At 36.8% G+C, this 20,368-nt stretch overlaps 1 protein-coding gene across 1 annotated transcript in view; it reads left to right on the forward strand.

Annotated features, from left to right (window-relative positions):
* Positions 1-20,368, forward strand: part of TRHDE (thyrotropin releasing hormone degrading enzyme) — a 647,634-nt gene that overhangs the window by 35,586 nt on the left and 591,680 nt on the right. Inside the window, exon 2 of the mRNA XM_007952466.2 lies at positions 11,666-11,939. Coding sequence (XP_007950657.1) covers positions 11,666-11,939 — 274 coding nt within the window. The remainder of the gene's footprint in view (positions 1-11,665; positions 11,940-20,368) is intronic.

Genomic DNA, 20,368 nt, shown 5'->3' on the forward strand with positions numbered 1-20,368 from the left:
ATTAAACAAACATTCTCTTCCCCATTTAATGGATTTGGGGCCTTTGTCAAAGATCAGCTGACTATAGGTCGATGGATCTATATCTGGGTTCTCAATCATGTTTGATTTCTTAATTGAATCCCATATTTCCTTTTTGGTTTGTTCACTTTTCTTTGGTCTTTTCCCTTGATTATTTTGAAACTTGATAGATTCAGTTATTTTTCCTTTTTGTTCATTTATTCTGTTTTCAGTCTATTCAACTCCATTGTTGAATGTTTCTCTTGCTTTTTTTTAAATTCACTTGTTTTATTCTTCAGATCTAGTGGTTCTCTCTCTCTCTTTTTTCCATTTCCTTGTTGAGTTTCTCATTTATTTCCTCCCTTTGTTTTCTGATATCTGCTAGTTTGCTTCCTGAATGATATTTTCTTTCTTTTAACATATTTAGCACCATAGTCTGAAAATTATTATTCTTTCCATTAGTCTGGCCTTCATAGGAGACATTTCCTCTTCTTCATGTTGTGCTTTTGATTGGTCCTACACCTTGTGATTTTTGTGTTCATTAGTATTTTTTGTTGAAATTAGGCTTTCTTTCTTTTTCTTTTTTTTTTTTTTAATCTTTTTATTTTAAATATGGTTTTTATGGGAAAATTTACTTATTGCGTATCCTGGTGACACAGTAGCCCAGTACCCAGCTGCTAACAGAAAGGCTGGGGCTGTACCCTCCAGCTGCTCTGTAGGAGAAAGATGGAGCAACTTCCTGCTGCAAAGGCTCTTAGCTTTGGGAATGCCACAAGACAGTTCCACTCTGCCCCACACATAGGGTTGCTACAAGTAAGAATTGACCCACTGACAATTGGCTCGTATTTTCCCCTGAGAATCACTGGAGGGCACTCTTCCTTAGTCTTTTTTTTCAGTTCTAATGTAGTTCTGGGTGCTTGAATTTTGGAATTCAACACATATGCTCAAGAAGGCAGAGGTTTAGCAGGTCTCAGACTTTATTGTAAGCGGTAGGGCTCAAATTTCATGAGGTGAAGATAAGGGGCTCTCTGTCTGTCCCTCATGGTTGCCCCTTTAGAAGCTCTCCCACAGTGTCCTTCTGTTGGCAGTGAGCTAGCCATTCCACTCTGTGTCTCTATCTGTTCTAATACTCCCTTCGCTCTGCTGCTCTTGCAGTTCTCCTGGTCCTAGTGCCCATCCATCTTGGGCTTCTGTGGGACTCAACAGCACGCTCTTGTGGCATCATGGCCTCCATTTGTCACTTCCTAATTGTGTAGCTCATGAATTTCCACAGCCAATCTGCACTGCCTTAAAAAATTGGGATACAATTTCTTCAGATTAGCTCTACTTTTGTGTTACTTTGTTTAGGGTATTGCCAGCTTTGTCCCAAAACGGCTGTGATAAGTGAATGAGTGCCCATGATATTAGGGTAGTTTCTCCTTGTTTCTGTGCCATCTTAATTCCTCTTCCTCCTGCTTCTGTGCTCATCCTCACTATCCAGCACCTCTGCTGCCCTCCAGAGTTCTGAGAGTCTGTGCTTGTTTTTATTTGTTGTTAGTGGTTTAGTTGCTGAGGGAGTAAATGGGAACATCCACTGATTTTTCTTGCTTTGCCTCTGAGAACAATTTTTTTGTGAAAACTTTTTTTTATGACTTCTTCATGGACTTCATTCATTGATTTCCTGCCAGGCATACATAACCATATGGCCAGAAGGAGGCCAGTGCTGGGTTTTGGCCAGAATTCAAAATGTCACCAGAAAACCAAATCTAGTAAAAAACAAAACAAAACAAAACAACAACAAAAAACAACATTGGTGACAATATAATGGTGACTCAGTCTGTGAGGAAAAGTAATACAGTTAGTATTTGGCTTGCTTTGTTTTTCCATAGCACTTTCTGATTTGATCACCCAGGATATATTTTCTAAAAGCATTCATTCTCTCTGAAAGTGTTAAATTTGTTTGTCCACATTTTCATTTGTTTTAACCCATTCCAAATGTAGCCTTTCCATTCTGGATCTTTTTCAGATAAAAATGCCACACAGTCAAGGGCTCTGCTTGGTCAGTAACACACAGTTAAACATCTTTGTAGTATTCTTTGCTTTCAGCCAAGGTCCATCTGACATCAGCAATGATATGCCTCTTTCCACATCCTCTTCTGAATATGGCTTGAATTTCTGGTAGTTCCCTGTCGATGTATTGCAATCATTTTAAAAACTATCTTCAGTGAAATTTTACTTGTGTGTGGTATTAATGATACTGCTCTGTAACTTCCACTTCTGTTGGATTACCTTTCTTTGGAATGGGCACAGACATAGATCTCTTCTAGTTGGTTGGCCAGATAACTGTTTTCCAAATGTCTTTGTCATAGACGAGTGAGTGTCTTATATCCACTTGCTAAAACATCTCAATAGCTATTCTGTCAGTTGCTGGAGCTTTGTTTTTTGCTAATGCCATCAGTTCAACTTGGAGTTCTTCCTTTAATACCATTGGTTCTGGATCATATGCTACCTCCTGAAATAGTTGAATATCAACCAACCAGTTCTTTTTGGTACAGTGACTCTGTGTACTCCTTCCATCTTCTTTTGATCTTTCCTGCATCATTCAATATTTTGCCCAAATCATCCATCAGTATTACAACTCAAGGCTTGAATTTTTAGTTCAGTTCTTTCTGCTTGAGGGATTCTGAGTGTATTCTTCCCCTTTGGTTTTTTCACTCCAGGTCTGTGCTCATTTCATTATAATACTCAACTTTGTCTTCAGGAGCTGCCCTTTGAAATCTTCTTTTCAGTTCTCTTACTTTCTTCCATTTGCTTTAACTAGTCTACATTCAAAGGAGCTCTGATGGCATAGTGGGTAAGGCATTTAGCTGTTAACCAGAAGGTTGGTAGTTTAAACCCACGAGCTGCTCTGTGGGAGGAAGATGAGACAATCTATTTCCATAAAGATTTATACACTTGAAGTAATAATAATAAAAATGATTTACAGACTTGGAAACCCAATATGGGGATCAGTGTGAGTTGTAATTGACTTGATGGCGGTGAGTTTTTTTCTTTTTGTCAGAAGCATGAACAAATTACAGAAATACAGTCAGAAAACTCCCTAGAAATGAGGATGGCAAGACTTTGTCTCATGTAGTTTGGACATGTTATCAGGATGGATTAATCCCTGCAGAAAGGCATCAGGCTTAGTAAAGTAGAAAGAAGGTCAGCAGAAAAAAGAAGTTCCTCAAGGAGATGGGTCGATACAGTGGCTGCAACAATGTGTTCAAACAAAGCATTGCTGTGAGGATGGTGCAGGACCAGCTGCTGTTTTGTTCTATTGCACATAGGATCCTATGGGCTACAGGAGGGCAGCTAACAACAACAGTGAGTATGGGCTTTATGCAACAGTATAGGGCAACAGGTTAGGCTTGGTTTTGTGAGAATGGTGACATGTTTGGTTGACATGATTACAAGAATAGGAGTTGCCTCTTTAATCGTGACATCAAAAAGTGATACAAAAAAGAGTGAAAAAATAGTTTATCTTTAAAAACATAAATGTTTTACAGTCTGTAAAAGAAGGGCATATCTCCTTTACCACAAAGCTTACCTTCCCATCCATCAGCAAAGATCATCATCATCATCTTGTTGAATTAATTTGTTGCATGTCCTCTGCATCCTTTCAGATTTATAGTATAGGCTGGATACCCCTAGAGTTTCTGAAAATCTCAAGCTTTTTTTTTTTTTAAACACCAGAGAGTGGTTGCTCTCTCCTACAGGCAGAATTTTGCTATGTAAATTTGGAAGAATACAAAAATGAGAAATGTTTCCTCCTCTTCTCAGTTTCCTGGACAATCTGAAATGATTCAAATTAGGCACAGCTGGATGGTGGTGATGAGGTGGCTATGGTGGAATAAGATTACCAAGGTTGGATGGGGGTTGAATTGGGGTGAAAGGCCCCCCAGCTCACCCTTTCTGCTCTCCCTGCTTCCAGCTCCATTTACCTTTGAATGCTGGAGTGGGACTTAGGTACGGGGAGCTCTGGCATCAATTGTGCAGGGACAGGGGTGAATTGATTCTTCCCAGTGCACACCTATTTTGACATGAAGGATGAAGTTTAATTTGGTGATGCAGCTCTTTCTCCACAAATACACAACTCAAAAAAAAAAAAATGCTAAAAAGCAAAATCAGAGAATAGGGAAATAAAGTTTTAAAATTACCACTGCTGATTATTTTTTTCTCTTTGAAGTATAGTAGATTCAAGCTATTTTTTTGGTTGGGTTGCTGAATAGAAAACTGTGTATGAGTGTTCAGTGCATTCATTCTTCTCCTAAACATAGACTGACTGGGTTCATGTCCTGACTCTATGACTTATTAGCTTGAAGACTTTGGCCAAGTTTCCCAATTGCTCTGTGTCTGGTATCTTCCTCTCATAATGGGGATAATGATACCTTACTTCCTATTTTGAGCCCTTTTATCAAGAAGAGATTATTTGTTGCATTTCATAGCTAGAGAAATCTCATACTTGGTTCAGACACGGTAAAATGAAAATGCTTGAGTGTTGGGAAAATAAGGAGAAACAAAAGCAGTGTAGTTTTCATGATTATGGCAATATTCTCTATAGCAATGAGAGAATAGTAAGAACTAGTGACTGAAGGGTCAAAAGGATGCTTTCATTGTAATTGGGAGCTGCAGAGCAATTAGAAAAACTCTTAAGTAACAAGGGAAAGCTGTACAGTCATTAGATACAGTTTGTAAAACTTTGAGTTCTGACAGTAACATTATTTTATAATACTTACGTAATGCTTTGTGTTTTTTCCAATAGAAAACAAACAAATCTTGGTCACTATTTTAGTTATCTTTACCAATAATTAATAATATGACCTATGGAAGTAATTTCAGCATATTAATAATATTCTCTATCAAGGATAATCAATACTCAGAGTAGTGCTCATTTGGATAACATTATTTAGTTTATAAATGGAAAAAACAATTATGAACATTGTGCTCTGTTTTTATAACAAAATTATTCACATATACATCACATCCTACATACATATTGCTAGCATTATTGCATTATGGTTTTAGCTTGCTAGAATACTTACTTTTTTAAAAAATAGACTATATGCTTGCTTATAGCACTGAATATTCAGCAGGCTTCTTTGCTGAAATGACAGAGGTTTAATGACTCATTGGAGTACATAAAAACACGCAGTCTAAACAACAGCCTATTTTGGCTAAAATGTTTTTGTCATAGAGTAATAATTTGCATTTTGATTAACAGCCTTCACTTTAAATGGGGCATGTGTAACTTCCATGACCTTGTAACTTTGTCCATTTACTGCAAGCAGTTGAACAGTAACTAGATGTTCTATTGGAACTTTAGGTCTTAGGAGTTCTTATTACCAATCTTAAGCTATTACAACACTAGGCAAATTGCTATTGCTACAGAACTAAGTTCCAAGATCATTTTCTTCACTGTGCTGTACATGTGGTGTGCATAGATGTGGCCCAAGCAGAAACTTTTATAATACATTATGCCATTGTGAGATTCTCTTGGGTTTGGTGGATTGCACAGTTAAAACTCATGGATCAATCTGAATACTAACAGTGTTATGCAAATTTTGGTTTCCTCTGCATATTTTACCTTTATGAAAAGGCAAACCGAAAATAAAGGAGCAGAAATTGTTTTGTATCACATACTGTAATTTGTTGGCACTATCAACTGATGTTAATGCATTACTTCTGCTGAATGTTATAATGACTTGACACAAGTAGCTTGCCTAGTGAACTTCCGCAGAAATAAGAAGAAATCAATTGTCTACATCCTTCAGTGGCAACACGGAGCTTTCAGCTCTACTTCTTAGCTTGGCCAGAAGGTCAAATAGACAAGTTGTTAAAAAAGTCAAGTAATTTAGATAGAATTAAAACATATATATTATTCACATTTTTCTAGTTATGCTAAAGTGACATTCTTGGAATGACACTTCCAGAATGTCATGTTTGGGAGTAGAATTTCTTATGGTAATAGAGGGATTCATTAAAAGATAAGAATGGTTTTGTTTAAGAAAACAAGAGAAATCCAGACACCAAAATACTTGTCCCCATTACTTTCTGTTGCCTGCTTTTTAATTTTTTCTCCTTGCTGTATCACACATATGTATTTCATATCCATACAATGTCTTAAAATGCTTTATTTTTAATTAATTATTTTTTGTATTTCTTTTGCCCAGTGTCCTGCTACCAACTCAGTCTCATCTCAGATTTACTCAGAAACTAAGCTCATTGTTTTCTTCTCTAACTGACTCTCTAAAGAGGCATTCTTAATGTGTTTAATGACAGTAAACAGAATAGAAATCTCATCTCCACCAATTCAGGTGATTATAAAATATATACAATGAAGATAAAATTATATTTTTGAAATCTAATAGGAGGTGTTCAATGCTGAGAGCACTGAGCCTGAAACCAGCTCTCCTTGTTAAAAGGGGAGAGAGGTGTTGGAGATAGACTGGCAATGTGGAGACATGATATAACCAGATTCTGTAAAAGAGTAGACAGGGGGCTAATTTAATTTTAGTCAAAACTTTTTAAAACCTTGTATCTGTGCTACTTAGCAGTCAGCCTGCTCACTTCCATGTTAGTCTGTGACCCTTGAAATCCTACCAGTCTTCAAAACCAATTTATGTGTTTCTTCTTCTGTAAAGTCTTGCGTTCTATAGGCCAGTGGTTCTCAAGTGGCAGTTTGGACCCCCACTTTCTTACTCCCAGGGGAAATTTGGCAATGTATGGACATACTGTTTTGTATTGTCGCAACTGGGAAGGTGCCACTAACATCTAGTAGGTAGAGGATGAGGCTTTTGCTAAATATCCTCAGATGCACAGGATAGGCCCAGAACAAACAATGATCCAGCCACAAGTGTCAACAATTCTTAGGTTGGGAAGCCCTGCTTTAGGTGAATATACTTTCTTCATACACTTTTCTTCTTTGCTGTGATTTTTCATGTAATACCTATTTAGGTATTAAAAAACAAAAACAAAAACAAAAAAAACCCAAACTCACTGCCATCAAGTCAGATCCAACTCATACCGACCCCTCCTTGAGTTTCTGAGTGTTATCACTCCAGAAGTAGATTGCCCAATCTTCCTTCCGAGGAATGGCTGGTGGGTTTGAACTGTCAGCCTTCTGGTTAGCAGTTAAATAAATGCCTTAGGCACTATGCCACCAGAGCTCCTTGTTAAGGTATATGTTTAATTTATTTCATTAGAGTATAAACTCCAGGAGGGAAGGAAGCATATACATTTATCATTTTCTTATCAGCATTGAACAGTTGAAAAATAACTGATTAAGAGAAGTAAATGCATATGTTGTTGTTGTTGTTATGTGCCGTCGAGTTGGCCCCAACTCATAGCGACCCCTCCTTGGGTTTCCGAGGCAGTATCACTACGGAAGTAGGATTGCCCCACCTTCCTTCCGAGGAGTGGCTGTAATAAAAAAGGTTTTTAATGGTAGCATACGTTAGCTTTTTAAAGAACCTCATAAAATTCAGGGAATATTTCATTTCTAATTTTTGTTGGCGTTTTAGATCTCAAGCTTAGAAAAGACCCCAAATATAATCTAGTTCAACTGCTCTTTTTTACCAAGGGACTTTTGATTTCCTAAATACTGAATTGAAATTCAATTGCAAGCATCCTCAGGTGCCAGACTGTGAAATTGGTATTTCCTCATTTAGACATTATCAGAATATATGGTGGCCCTCCGTGCATAGATACACACTGTGTGTATGAATTCATTAAGAATATTAATTTTAGAAAAAAGTCACTAGATGATCTTTATAGTTCTTTCAACCCTGAAAATCCGTAATTTACATTGCTATTGTTGCTACCATTTACTTACTAAGGCAAAAAACAACAACAAAAAAAGATTTCATGAAGTGTTTCCTTTGCATACTTATTTGGTTTATTAAATCAGCGCAGAGATATTTTGGTCTTCTATATCTAATAATTTTCTGCTGGTTAATTATTTAATACCAAAGACAACTTTGATTTTTACTTAAAGACTAATACCTAATACATTGTAATTGCATCCTCTATCTCAACCTCTTGAAGAACTTTTTCCCGTCTTGTTCCTTGACTGTTCAGTTATATATATGTTTTTTCTTTTCCGTTAGCTTGCAAAGACCTTACAGACAAAAACCAGTGGGTACATCCTTTTGAAAAATTCTACCAAATATCTGATATAGTCAGATGCTCATACATAGTAACTAAAAATCTGTTTTTTTTTCAGCGATTGGAATAGGAATTCTCAGATACTCAAGTGAAAAGGGAACACTTTTCCTTGTATATGAAATCCTGTGGGTATATTTTGAATTGCTTTAATTGAGAAATAGCAATCTCAGTGGATATTTTAATTAATAAGGTTGAAAGATAAGATGCAAGAACATTATTTAAGACAAAAGTACACAAAAAGGAAAATTGTAACTGGGTGCATTTTAACTAAAAGGTACAGACACTTTATTCAGCAAAAATGGTACTACTATCAGCAGTAGTAAGGAAGAATATTACCAGAATGCTGGTGAATTTGGAAATAAGAACCTTTATTACATACAGTTGAATTAAAACATTGTTTATAAATTATGACTAAAATTGTTTTTACTGTTTTTGAGATGTAATTAGCTTTTACTCAGGGACAAGAAATCTAAGTTCTAGACCCAGTTACGTGCTAATCATCTGTGTAATTTTGGATACATCTCTTAAACTTCTTAGATGTACTTTTTCATTTTAGAAGTTTGAGAGCTGGACTGTTCATTTCTAGGAGTCCTTCTAACTTTCACTATATACTTGTATGAAGATTTATAGTTAAAACTTCTTTTTCATGTATTATCTCATTTTATCATCTTATCTGCTTTGTAAGAAAGGCCTAGCAAACATTAAGATCTTCCTTTTAACGAAAAAACAATCTCAGACAGTTAAGTGGCTTGCCCAAGCCTGGTGTGTAGCAAGCCCAGTGTTGTTTCCAAGATAACTCTTAAAAAACTCTCCCTGATAATGTACATACAATTGTCTTAGAAGTATCCTATTTTCCCCTAGTTTAAAAATAAGCTCCAAAAAAGTAAGCCCTCAGTGATATATGTAACCTTAATTATTTTAAAGTGGTATAAACATTTATTCGTCATGGTTTGAGCCGGAGATGGCATATAAAACTCAATATTCATGTCAACTGTATTGATTGGTGGTAGCTGACTGAAATACTTAGCTGGAAATGGTTTTGAGGCTAAGTCCAGGCTCAGCGGGAAAGTCCTGTGTTTGATTAGCATGTCTTCTCTGGATGATAATGTGCCCTGGTGGTATGTTAGATACTAGGCTGCTAACTAAACAAACAGTTGTCAATTTGAATCTGCCCAGCAGCTCTGTGGAAGTTAAGACCTGGCAAACTTCTCCCATAAAGGTTAACTAACTGCTGTGGAGTCTGATCCAGCTCATAGTGACCCCTCCTTGGATTTCTGAGGTGGTTTCATTATGGAAGTAGATGGCCCAATCTTCTTTCTGAGGAGTGGCTGGTGGGTTTGAACTACCAGTCTCCTGGTTAGCAGTCAAATGCCTTAGGCACTACACCACCAGAGCTGTAGCCTAGAAAAGCCTGTGGGATAGTTCTACTCTGTCACAGGGTGTCAACTAGGAGTTGAAAGGAAGAAAATCAATTTGGCACCTAACAACAACAATCCTAGATGATCAAGAGGGGAGTGATGAGAGAAAGCCTTTCAAGGAGTAACTCTACAATCTAGTAATGTTTTACAAAGGGTCTGATATTGACTTGTCTTATATCAAGTTTTAAGGAGCTGGTGGTAAAGTGAGTAAGGCATTTGGCTGCTAATTAGAAGGTTGGCAGTTCAAATTCATGAGCTGCTCCACAGGAGGAAGATGAGGCAATCTACTTCCACAAAGATTTATAGCCTTGGACACTCAGTCGGGTTGCTATGAGTTGGAATCGACTTGATGGCAGTGAGGTTTTGGTTTATATTAAGTTTTAAAGTAGTATTAAAAAAAAAAAAAAGAAACCTACAAACTTTCATTAACTTTTTTCATGAATAAAGGTTTCTTTTAATGTTAGAAGAGTATCCTTCTTAAATTACTTAATTTGTGAGTTGTCATTTGTTAATCGTGAGAGAATGTAGAGGTGGCTTCTAGTTAGAGTTTTAAGGAGATGCAGTATGATTTGAAAACTTGATGGGGAGAAATAAAAGCCCTTGCTGTAAAGTTGATTTTAAAGCATAATACAGAACAGAACATAATACAGAACAGAACTGCCTGTTAGGGTTTTCAAGGCTATAATCTTTGTGGACTCAGATTGCCGCAGCTTTCTCCCTCCAAGAGGCTGGTGAGTTTAAACTGCCAACCTTTCAGTTAGCAGCTGAGCACTTAACCATTGTGCCACCAGCACACTCTCTATTTATATCTATCTGTATATTTTATAGGAGCTCTGGTAGCTTCATGCTTAAGGCACTTTACTACCCAGAAGGCTGGCGGTTCAAGCCCACCAGCCACTCCTTGGAAGGAAGATGGGACAATCTACTTCCGTAGTGATTCTGCCTTGGAAATCCAAGGAGGGGTCGCTATGAGTCAGATCTGACTCGACGGCAGTGAGCTTTTCTTTCTTTTTTTTTAATATACTTTATATATTCATACACAGTAGTCACCCCTTATCCATGATTTCACTTTCAGCAGTTTTCAGTAACCCGTAGTCAGATGTGGTTAGAAAATGTTAAATGAATAGTGTGATAAAAGCTTGCACCATTGGACCTGTCCAGCGAATCATCCCTTTGTATAGCACATCCATGCTGTATGTACTACCCACTTATTAGTTACTGTTGTTAATCTCTTACTGTGCCTAATTTATAAATTAAACTTTATCATAGGTATGTGTGCATAGGACAAAACATAGTATTTATAGGTTCAGTACTATCCCCAGTTCCAGGCATCCACTGGAGGTCTTGGAACATATCCCTTGCATATAAGGGGAGACTACTTTTATGCCCCAGAAAAGGCTGCCATTTATTGACTGCTTGCTCCCTGCTGTTCACAGTGATAGACGCTTTACATCCCCCTCCCATCCCTTTTTTGAGTTAGGCTTGGCTATTTGCTTTTTAAAGTGAACAACTGAACTGTAGAAAATTTAGTAATCACTCAAGATAATTTGTCTAAGAAAGTTGCATAGCCAGGATTCAGTCCATTCGTTGGCTTCTGAACCCTTGCTCTTAACAAAATCTGGCCATGTCTTGTTGAAATCTGACAGCATAGATGTTTGTCATTGATGATCTATGTACTACACATGCTTGAGGACAGCTTTTGGCCTTTGGTTTCACTGTCTTTACTTGATGTTGTATCTAAGCCAAAAAGAAATCATGATTTTTCATCAGTTACCAGTGAGCTGTTTTTCTGTAGAGTGTAATGTTTCCTTTCACAAGCACTGCTCTGGGTTGAGAGAATTTTCTTTAACTGAATAAAAACTTTGGTCAAGATCTTTTATTGTTTGGGAAATAAATTATATGTGAATTGTGCTCTCAAGGTGTTTATGGACTTACATTTGGTTCAGAAAAAAATAAATCTTGCAATTTGGCAAAAATATATTATTGTATTAGCAGAAGTGTGTACTTTAGCCATAACTTAATTCAAGCAATAAATGTTGTTGAGAATGTCCTTTTCTTTTTTCCAGATTCCTTGGTGTTACTCAATTTTCACCTACACACGCCAGAAAGGCATTTCCTTGTTTTGACGAGCCAATCTACAAGGCTACTTTCAAAATCAGCATCAAGCATCAAGCAACCTATTTATCTTTATCCAATATGCCAGTGGAAACTTCTGTGTTTGAGGAAGATGGATGGGTTACGGATCACTTTTCACAGACCCCTCTCATGTCCACATATTACTTAGCCTGGGCAATTTGCAACTTCACATACAGAGAAACAACCACCAAGAGTGGGGTTATTGTAAGTATTTTAAGCTTAATGATGTTTTGGGGTAATGCACCCTCTGTAAAATAACCTGATTTCTACATTAATAATTAATCATTTCTAACCTCTACATTTTATTTAACTGAATTTATAACTCTTGGGAGAAAATTATTTTCCTTGTTTCAAAGGGTCAGAGAGGAAACTCTCTTCTATACCCAGCTCTCTTACTCCTTTGACCACTTGCTGCCCTCCACCCCCATCCTGTTTCTCCTCATTTCCACCTTCACTCCTTGATGTATCTTCAGCAGCTGTTGTCTGTTTTGGGAAATTTCCTGCTTTGATTTATGAGACTTGGAAAAACTGCTTCTTTTAAAATAGTGAAGTATTTTAAATATACAGAAAATGTGGAGAATACTATAGTAAATACATGTACTAGGTAACTCTATAAAACTAGACATTTTTTAGTTTTTTTCCTTCAGTCTCATTTAATTTTTGAGAAAATAAAATAATGGGTAGAGTTAAAGCCCTCCCTTTACCTCTCCCTGATCTCATTGCCTTGCCTTCTTCCTTAACTACTCTCCTGAATTTGATGTTTTCCATTTGCATGCATATTATTATATAATTATTAATTATATGTGTATATATTTGAAATGCATACTGTGCTGTAAAGTTGTATATAAGTAGTTTTATAGTATAGATATTATGCAACTTATTTTTATTTGAGTTTATTTTTTGTTCAACATTATGTTTTTGTGGTTGGTCTGAGTAGAATGGTTGAATGAATATATTGCAATTGGTCAGTCCTCCTAAACATGAACATTTTAATTTTTCTGAATTTCAACTATTAATAATGCTTCAGTAAGCATTTCTATACATAAGTTTTTCTGACTATGGGCTAGAATTTCTGTAAGGTATAAAATTTCTTTTTTCTACTCTGTCCTGTGTGGTTACTGTGAATCGGAATTGACTTGATGACATTATGGGTTTATAGAACTTTTTGTAGCCCATTAACCCCCAAGTATACAGGAACATGTTCTTAGAGAAGGGTGAGATATATTGAGCCTGGATAATTGGCTGTTTGTATTAAGGTTTTAAGGAGCCCTGGTGGTGCAATGGTTAAGCCCTTGGCTGCTAACCTAAAGACTGGCAGTTGGAATCTATCCAGCGGCTCCACAGGAGAAAGACCAGACACTCTGCTTCCATAAGGATTACAGCCTAGAAAACCCTGAGAGAAAGTTCTGTTTTGTCTCATAGGGTCTTTATGAGTTGAAAATCAACTCAATGTCATCTAATAACAATACATTAAGTTTATAATAAAAATCAAGTGAATTCTCTTTGATGGCTACCATTTGTGAAACCATAGTATTCTGGACACTTTTTACATGCTACACAGTGCATTAGGCTATACAGTGCTATCAGGCTAAGCTAAGTCACCCTGAGTTAACAACTTCCTCTCTATTTCAATCCATACATGATAAATATGCATTTATTGTAATTTTCATGTCAACACTTAGGAGGTACTATGATTCTATTTTTCTAAACTAGTAAAGTAAATTAGGAGTTCTGGTAGCATAGTGCCTAAGGCACTTGACTGCTAACCAGAAGGCTGGCGGTTCAAACCCACCAGCCACTCCTCGGAAGGAAGGTTGGGCAATCCTACTTCCGTAGTGATACTGCCTCGGAAACCCAAGGAGGGGTCGCTATGAGTTGGGGCCGACTCGACGGCAAATAACAACAATAACAAGTAAAGTAAATTGAAGTTTAAAGAGTAAGTAAACTGCCCCGGACCAAAAAGTAAGTAAGTGATAGAAGCCTAAGTTGAGCATCTATTGGTCTCATCCCAAATTCTGGGCTTTTCCCCACGTGCCTTAGGAGCTCTATCTTTAAACATTTCTCCTGTGTTATATTATTATAAGACATTATAAGATAATTCAGCTAGTAATTCTCTCCACCCAATGATTATCACATTTAGTGTTTTCTGACTGTTGCACTGGAGGTCCATGGAAATTCTTATTCTGTATGAAATTCATAGCACTATCATAAGCTAATTTTGAAAAATAGGTTTAGCTAAATAAATTTTCCTCACTGTTACTTTTCATTTAAATCACTGTGGAACCTGTTTAAAAAATAAATCTGCTTACATGCAAAATTAATGTTGTTACTGAAGAACTGTGTATAGTGAAGTTATCTACATAATTGTTAAAACAGTGTTCTAAATGCTGTGCATACTGGCTATACCCATCACCAAACCCACTGCCATCGAGTTGATTCCAACTTACAGTGACCCTATTGGAGAGAGTAGAACTGTCCAATAGGATTTTCAAGGCTGTAAATCTTTACAGAAGCAGACTACTATATCTTTCTGATATGGCTTCAAACTGCCAACCTTTTGTTTATAGCTGAGTGTTTTAACCACTGTGCCTCCCCCAAAAAAACAAAACAAAACAACTGACTGCCATTGAGGCAAGTCTGACTTATAGTTGACTCCCATTGGGTTTCCAAGGAGGTATATCTTTATGGAAGTGGATTGCCCCATCTTCCTTCCTGAGAGTGGCTGGTGGGTTTGAACAGCCAACCTTCTGGTTAGCAGTCACATGCCTTAGGTACCATGCTGTCAGAGTTCCTTACCATGCCTCCAGGACTCCTATATAGGCTATAGAGAGACATTTTACTCTTTTGGAGTTATAATCATTTAGTATGATTAATTCCTTTGATGTTTGTTGATGTCTTCCTATGTACATTTCAAGGCTGTACACATTAGACTATCCAGAGAAAAGTAACTCCAACACATGTCATTTCCTCTTAGGTCTTCAGAAGTTGGTGTTTAACTTGCTGTGGGCCAGCTAGCATAGGGTATACTGGAAGTGATTTGTTTTAGTTTTTTTTTTTAAAGAATATTAAAAATGTTCTCAGCCCTATACAACTATGCTTGTTGCTAAGTGATCCATGTTCAAAACCAGTCACATTCTATTTAGATGTGACTTTTTTAGAGGTAAGAATTGAAGTAATTAGTAAACATTTAAAAGTTTCTGCTTAATATTTTTTATGTAGGAAAGGTGAAACATACTACCAGAGAGCACTGAAAGACTGACTAGAATAAACTTTCAGATTCTATAATGTAAAAATGCTAAGATCAGTAAAAAGGAGAACAGAATCACTGCAGGGATTCTTATTTATCAACTGTGGAAACAATGGTTTCAAAACTGACTGTCTTCCCCTGTCACCCTTTGGAAATCTAATCTGTTTTCTTTCCACTGCCTTTATTTTTTTATTATTGGGAGCACATAGGAATGGCATTTCTCAACACTGAATAGCTAGAAGGAGTGAACATTGAGCTTTAGAATCTTGGGGGTGGAATAGTTGTGTGAAGTCCAGGGGGTCATTTCAGATCAGAAGCTAAATCTCTTTCCTCGGGGATATGAGAGAGGAACTTGAATACCATCTTTCTAATACACAATTGAGTTAGAACCATACCCCAAGTGAGCATATTTGAGGCATCATCATTATTGTTATTATTTGCTTATTAAGGTACAATACGATTTACAGGGCACTATCCTAAGTAATTAGAAAGATGAAAAGCAGTCTAAGATCCTTCTAGTACAGTGATTGGAAATGCAACCTTCAGGTTGTATTCAAGCCTGCAGATATGTTTTGTTACCTGTCCCCAAAACAGTGTAACATTTTTTTCTAACCAGTTATCAAACTTTAGAAATTGGGAGATTACATATAAAATTACTTATTTCTGGCCTATTTTGAAAAAATGGAAAATTTTGTAACAGTGTCCTCACATTCCTACTTGGCAATATTTGTCTTCATTTATTCCTTTAAGAGATATTTAGTGAATTCCCCCTATGTGCCAGACATTATCCTAGGCTCTGGGGATGTAACTACAAAGAAAGGAGACAGAGTCTAGTTTCTCAGAAAGCTTATATGCTAATCAAGAGAGAGAGACAATAAATATACAAATGTATAATGTCAGGTGATACATTCTATGAAGAAAATCGTTGTGCTGAGCTGAGTGGTGGCTGACCCATTTATGTGTGCCATTCGCACTCACTGTAAATTAATAATAGACCACTTTTGTTCTTTTGCACTTCACCTTCTTCAATCAGGTAGTTATTTGGTTTTCTAACCTTTGCTTCAGGCATAATTCAGTATGGAGGCCAAGGAATAAGGAGTTGGAAAACTAGGAATAGGAATAAGAAAATCAATGAATTCAGTAATTGGGAATTCGTAATAATAGCATTCATTAATTGGCAAATGAAAGTTTAGAAAATAAGTTCAAGACCATTTACAAGAGGGAGAAGTTTCTGTGGGTTGAAGGCTAGAGATTGGCTTCATAGAAGAGATGGTATTTAGTATGGACCTGAATAATGGGTTAGTCTTAAAGAAGCAGATGTGTGTGTAAAATTCTGAGGAGTTGTTATGAATAAAGTCACAGAGATAGCAGTATCTGTGGGAAATAGTAGCATTCTAGCTAAAATTATGGATTCAAGAAACAGACATGAATCACTAAGGATAACCTTGATTCAGTAGAAGAGGATGCAGACCCCATCTCTATTATTATTATTTATTTATTTTTAAAATTGTGATTTGGGTGAAAGTTTACAGAGCAAATTCATTTTCCGTAGAGCAGTTCATACACACTTTGTTTCATGACATTGATTGCAATCACCGTAATGTAACAGCTCTATCCCATTTCCTCCCTGTGGTTTACCTTTTCCCTGTATCCTTCTTTTATGTGCATTACTGCCCTGTGAGCTGTCTCCCTGTGAAAATGCTGTCCTTCGGATCTCCCATTGTTGATTGTTCTTAGGCATGTACGTACCTCATGTAAATGTTCACCTTTAGGCTTGTTTATTTTGGGCTGGAAGTGACAGGAGTGAGTACAATTCCAGGTTCAAAGGGTGTTTAGGGGCCATAGTCTTGAGTTTCACCAGTCTCTGCCAGACAAGTAAGCCTAGTCTTTTTTTTTTTTAATGGTTTTGAGTTTTGTTCACACTTTTCTCCTGGATCTCATATTTTGATCCTTTTCTTTCTAGTTGACACTGGTAGCAGGGCACCATCTAGTTCTTCTGGTCTCAGGGTCATGTAGACTGAGGTTTACAGGGCCCACTATTCCCTTGGACTCATTGTTTCTGTGTGTCTTTGGTTTTCTTCATTCTTCTTTGCTCCTAATGAGGAGAGACCAATTGTTGCATCTTAGAGGCCATTCACAATCTTTTAAGATTCCAGTTGCTACTAATCAAAGTAGTATGTGAATAATGTTTATGTTATGCCAATTAAGCTTGATGTCCCCTGCAACCATGGTCCTGCATTGATGGGTGCAATAATTCACTCTCGCAAGGTGTTTGGCTATGGCTAAGAAGTTATAACTTTTCCCTGTTAGCTCTGTTATGTATATATGGACATTCTTATAGCACACACACATGTACCTATATAGAAATATTGTCACAGAGATAGAAGTGTCTATGAGAGAGAGAGTGTAGCATTTTAGTTAAAATCATGGATTCAAGAATCAGATATACCTGCTTTTGAATTTCAGCTCTGCTTCTTTGTCACCCTGCTTAACCTCTCTTAAACTTTTTTTTTTTAAAAAACTGAAAATAGGAATTCATCTTTTACATGGTTGTTCTGGTTGCTCTTGTGACAAACCACCCCAAATCTTAGTGGCAAAAAACAACCACTTTATTATAATGAAAGTTTCTGTGGGTCAGGAATTTGGGCAACAAACAGCAGGGACAGCTTGTCTCTACTCAATGATATCTGGGGTCTCAGCTGAGGACTTTTGTTAGCTTGAGGGGTGACTAAAAATCTAGGGTCCAGAATGATCTGGCAGCATCTTCACTCATGTGTTTGGGGCTAGTGCTGGCATTCTCTTTAGAATTCATCTAGAGCTGTGGGCCAGATAACCTGCATGTGGTCTCTGCACGTGGCCTGGGCTTCCACAAAGCATAGTAGCTTCAATGGGGTTGGACATCTTACATGGAACTGCAGGACTCCAAAATTGAGTTTCCCAAAAGAACTATGTGGAAGCTATATGGCCATTTCTGACTTATCCTCACAAGTCACTCAGTATCACTTAAACTGTATCTAATAATTATAAATGAGTCACTAAGGGTGACCCATATTTAGTGGAAGAGGATGTAGAGCCCACTTTTTGATGAAAGAAGTGTCATAGAAATTTTGGCCCTTTAAAATCAGTATGGTTTTCTCTCTGGGCCTAAATAATTTCATTCATTCCATATACAAAATACACTCACCCCTTAGGAAGGGGTGAACCACCTAGAGGTTTCGTCCTATTATACCATCAGGATCAATTTGAAGTTCTGGATCTCACCATGTAAGTTAGAGCCAACTGCAGATGAAATACCTTATATTTGGTCCGTTGGGCATGTTTTCTCTTCCTCTGAAGATCAGTCAAGTAAAAGGACAAGTTATTTACCCCCTGCACACCCAACGTGCAGTAGTAAAACAGGCATATTATTATTGCAATAGACATTCTCATTTCAAAAGTGGAGAAAACAGGAGGATACAGCAGTCACTGGCTCATAGCAGTTCTGAAATCCAGTTGGTCACGTGCCTCCAAGTCCTTTATTAAGGTTCTTTGCTACTCCCTGTGAGGTGTTCTCCCTGGCACTTATTCCTTGGGATCTTGGCATTACTCTCTAAATTGTCTTTTCTTTCCAATTAAAAAGTAGTTTGCATAATTCAGTGACATTGATTATATTCTTCCGGTTGGGTAACCATTCTCATTATTACCCTTTTCCAAATCATTCTACCACCATTAACATAAACTTACTGTTCCTAAGCTTCTTATCTAAACTTTCTTGATGTTGTTGTTGATTTGATCTTACATAGATAATTCTTTGAAAGAGCACAATGCCCAAGGTAGACATAGTTTACTAATGAAGATAAATTAGTGTTTAGAATATAACAAGGACTACTAGTTATCAGCTTATCTTATGTTCTTTTCTGTTGAGTAGAGTTTCTTGAATTAATAGTCCTGATGATTAAATTTAAATTTACATTTGGACCCTTAATTCCCCCTTAAATGTTTTTTTTTTCTTTTTAAGCTAACTCTCTAATGTAATAATGAAGCAAACTTTTTTATACACAGATTAGCTATTAACAGGCTATACAACTAAAGGCAGGAGAAACTGATATATTTCTTGATATTTAAACCACAGCATTTTGAAATATGGAACAAGTAGGTTATGAGTGACTTACACATCATGAAACAATATATAACTCAGGTGCGAAAACTGTATTGGTCTAAAATGTTCAGTTGATTTTCAAGAAAGTTGCTTATCTTTTGGCAGTATATTAACATACTCAGGAAAAGTTAGGCAGACAAAAAATAGTACTTTGTGGCTGCAATTGAATAATGCTCTCAGCTTGTTTTCTGCCAGTGAAAGGTTGGGAGTCAAAGGCCTCTTTTTCTTTTGTATTGTTTCTGTTGCTTTAAATTCACGCAGTTGTAATTTTCTAAAAAACTGAGATATTTTTTTAAGTATCAAGTTGTATCCACTCCATTGGACAAAATCATACTCACAAATCTCTTTGAGAAGAGCGTTTCTCTACCATCAGGCTTTGTGGAATAATGCTCCTATGGTTCTTAAATGCTCTATTATTTAAGACACAAGGCTAATGAGGCACACCCTTAAGAGCCTTAAAAAGCCTTCTTTCTGTTTGAAAAAGTCTATGAAGGGTCTTAATAAAATCACACCCTTGGCATTAACTTTTTTTTTAAAAGCAACCAAACTCACTGTCCTTGAGTTAATTCTGGCTCATAGCAAATCCCATCGGGTTTCCAAGGCTGTCAATCTTTATCAAGTTGATTGCCTCATCTTCCTCCCACGGAGCAGGTGGTGGGTTCTAACTGCTTACTTTTTGGTTAGCAGCCCAAAGCCTTAACCGCAGCACCACCAGCATTATCTTTAGATAATGGCATTATCTAAATTATTTAAATTATCATTTGGCATTATCTTTAGATCATGTTTTCCTATTAGTGCCCTGGGTTTGATTATTTTTCTGTGAGTCTGTTTATTTTTTTACTTTGAGAATCTTCTGCCATTTGTCAAGTCTGGGAAAGAAAAACAGCTGTAATTTAAAACTCAGAAAGTCCTGGCTCTTTGTATTTTCTATAAGTTTTACTTGAAAACTCTACAGTTTGTTCTTAACTCATTTTTCATTTCTTATATTTTTTCATGGTCAGTGATAAGCCAGGTGGCACTTTCAACATTCTGTCTAAAAACCTCCTTAGCTAGAAAATAGTTTAATAATTTCTCATTTTTCATGGTACTACAGCCAACAGTGTAGCCAAACTGTCTGCCACCGTATAACAAAGAACCTCTTTCATTAAGCTTCTAATAATTATTTATCTTATTATCTTTGAAGTTCTCACCGACAGCTGCCACTCACCGTCTCTACTGCTTCCAGCTTTTCCCCCTCCAATGCCCATG

Source organism: Orycteropus afer, unplaced genomic scaffold (assembly GCF_000298275.1).
Source record: "Orycteropus afer afer isolate SDZICR_OR568_19922 unplaced genomic scaffold, OryAfe1.0 scaffold00339, whole genome shotgun sequence".
Lineage (NCBI taxonomy): Eukaryota > Metazoa > Chordata > Mammalia > Tubulidentata > Orycteropodidae > Orycteropus > Orycteropus afer.